The sequence below is a fragment of the Theobroma cacao genome, chromosome 3, assembly GCF_053813885.1.
Source record: "Theobroma cacao isolate CCN51 chromosome 3, ASM5381388v1, whole genome shotgun sequence".
In the NCBI taxonomy this organism is placed as follows: Eukaryota; Viridiplantae; Streptophyta; class Magnoliopsida; order Malvales; family Malvaceae; genus Theobroma; species Theobroma cacao.
Window position 1 is genome coordinate 33,117,211 of NC_142641.1, and position 2,237 is coordinate 33,119,447.

At 39.1% G+C, this 2,237-nt stretch overlaps 1 protein-coding gene across 2 annotated transcripts; it reads right to left on the reverse strand.

Moving 5' to 3' along the window:
• Positions 1-213: 213 nt before the first annotated feature.
• LOC18604806 (UDP-glycosyltransferase 83A1-like) lies at positions 214-2,237 on the reverse strand. 2 transcript variants are annotated; one of them, XM_018117199.2, is made up of 3 exons: positions 1,961-2,237; positions 1,739-1,882; positions 214-1,504 (listed from the first exon to the last, which is right to left on the reverse strand). In XM_018117199.2, exons 1-3 carry the CDS (start codon positions 2,223-2,225, stop codon positions 621-623), a joined length of 1,293 nt encoding a protein of 430 aa, XP_017972688.1. In that variant the 5' UTR covers positions 2,226-2,237; the 3' UTR covers positions 214-620. The 2 variants fall into 2 exon arrangements, with proteins under 2 accessions (XP_017972688.1, XP_007037530.2); XM_007037468.3 differs by having other exon boundaries at positions 1,739-2,237.

The following is a 2,237-nucleotide window of genomic DNA, read 5'->3' on the forward strand; positions in this document are numbered from 1 at the left end:
GATATACATAGAGTTATTGGCTGACTTGTGTGGAAACGTGCACCCAAGCGCCACATGGACTATCACATATTTAAGTGGAGGAACGTAATTTGTGACACAAAGCATATACAATCGAAGAAATTTCATCCTTTTACTTGATATATTTCGAACTCACTGTGTTGACAAAATTGAATTAGGTGTCACAGAATGACAATGGGAAAGACATGGAAGCAATGAATCCTCTTTCAATTTTCACCCATCCGGACTGACATTTAGGTCAACAAGATAAGTCTCGATTAACAAAATAAAGTCTCGATACCTAGAGAAGGATGGACCGTTCTAGCAATTTCTCTTGACTACAAAAGTTTTTTTCCAATACCAAGAAGAAATTTCAGCCTTCAGGAGATTCCGCACAACTTTCAGCCTTTACAGGAAGGAGTGCAGATGAAAAGTGACAAATACTAAGAACATAGAATAGCATACAACTTATTACATTTCTGTTCCTTGAAAAAGTCTTAACAACTGCCCTTATGAAGAACTAGTCAAGCACCAGACCATTTCCTTTGATTTATCTATTTCTTATGTTTGAGACAACTTAGGCAAATTCTGTTTATAAGAGATTTATAAAAGATTTGTCTGGTCTAGACACCCTTTATCTGTTCAATAAAGCTCTTGAAATTCTTGTAGGAAGACCCGCCTTCATTGATACTCTTTCTGGCAAGCTCCTTTAGGTGCAGGGCGTTTGCTTTTATAGCATCAGACGAGAGCACTGCTTTTATTTTTGTACTAATTTCGTGCCTTGTTATGATTCCATTTTCATCTGGGTCAACTCCCAAACCAATCCTCCAAACGTCACAAATATAGCTTTTATTATGTAACTGATCAGTGAAGTAAGGCCAACATAGGAAGGGTATCCCCTTGCTTAAACCCTCCAGAGTGGAATTCCATCCACAATGGCTTACGAAACAAGCAACAGAAGGGTGAGCTAACACCTTTTCCTGAGGCCCCCATTCAACAATTTTTCCACGATCAGCTATTCTTTCTATGAATCCTTCAGGAAATTTAGTAACTGATCCATTTGAAAGGTTGGATCTGACTACCCATAAAAATGGATGGCCAGTGAGTTCAAGACCAAGTGCCAGTTCATCTACTTGTTGTGGGCTAAATTTTCCTGTGCTACCGAATGCAACATAGATGACAGAGCCTGCAGTTTGTTGATCAAGCCAGCTTATGCAAATTGAGTCCTCAGGCCAAAAGTTTCCAGCAAAAGTTCCCATATAGTTTCTGGCATGTAACGGGCCTATAGGTAAGATGTTAGGAACCAATTTCAAGGCTGATGCATCTAGTTCATAAAATGTGTTGGAAAGAATCAAGTTGGTAAATCCAACAATTTTGGGTAAGGTACAAGAAAGTCCAAATATAGCTTTCTGCATTTCTGGATCACTGCTGCTCCATGGAATATCTGACCTACTCCAGGTAGGGATTTCCTTTGATAATGAGATTGATTCGCCTTTCACTAGAATTCCTGCAAAGTTCAAATTATTCTATCCATAGTCAAGCTTTTAAAAAATACAAATAAATAAGAATACTGTTAGCATTTTCAGTTAAAGTACACATGACCTTGTCATTGTGTTTTTATCATGTAATACATTGTAAACTATATAGTAATTAAACCAGAATAGGTGTATATACCTAAAGCCAACCCCAAAATCATATCAAGTACATGTATAGTTAATTATAAATGCTGCCAGATTCTTACCATCGTTATCCAGAATTCCAGCCCCAAGTAGCTGTGGAATTTGTAGTGAGAGGGCCAAAACTGCTGGTCCAGCAACTTGAACTGCAATTCGCCCGATCCCCATTTCCTTGGCCACTTCCAGTGCCCACACAGCCGTTGTATCAGCTAAAACACAAGTGATTTGCTCATTGATGTTAGACTGGTTTATTTTCTCAATCAAGTTCTTCAATGAACCCGGCATACCTTTCTGTGCCCTTTTTGTGAAATTAACAGCATTTCTTTGAGCACCCCTTGATTCTAAAGCATCAGGAATTGAAACTAGACTTATCAGGCTTTGCTCTTCGATGTCCGCTGATACTGAAGCCATAATTCTTTCATGTACAGACTCTGAATTAACGAATGTGATTTTCACTCCATTAGCAGCAATTTGGAGGGCCAACTTCATGAAAGGCGCCACATGGCCTTGTGCTGGGAAGGGTATAGCCAGTACATGTGGTTTTCTAGCCATGGATACCGCCAC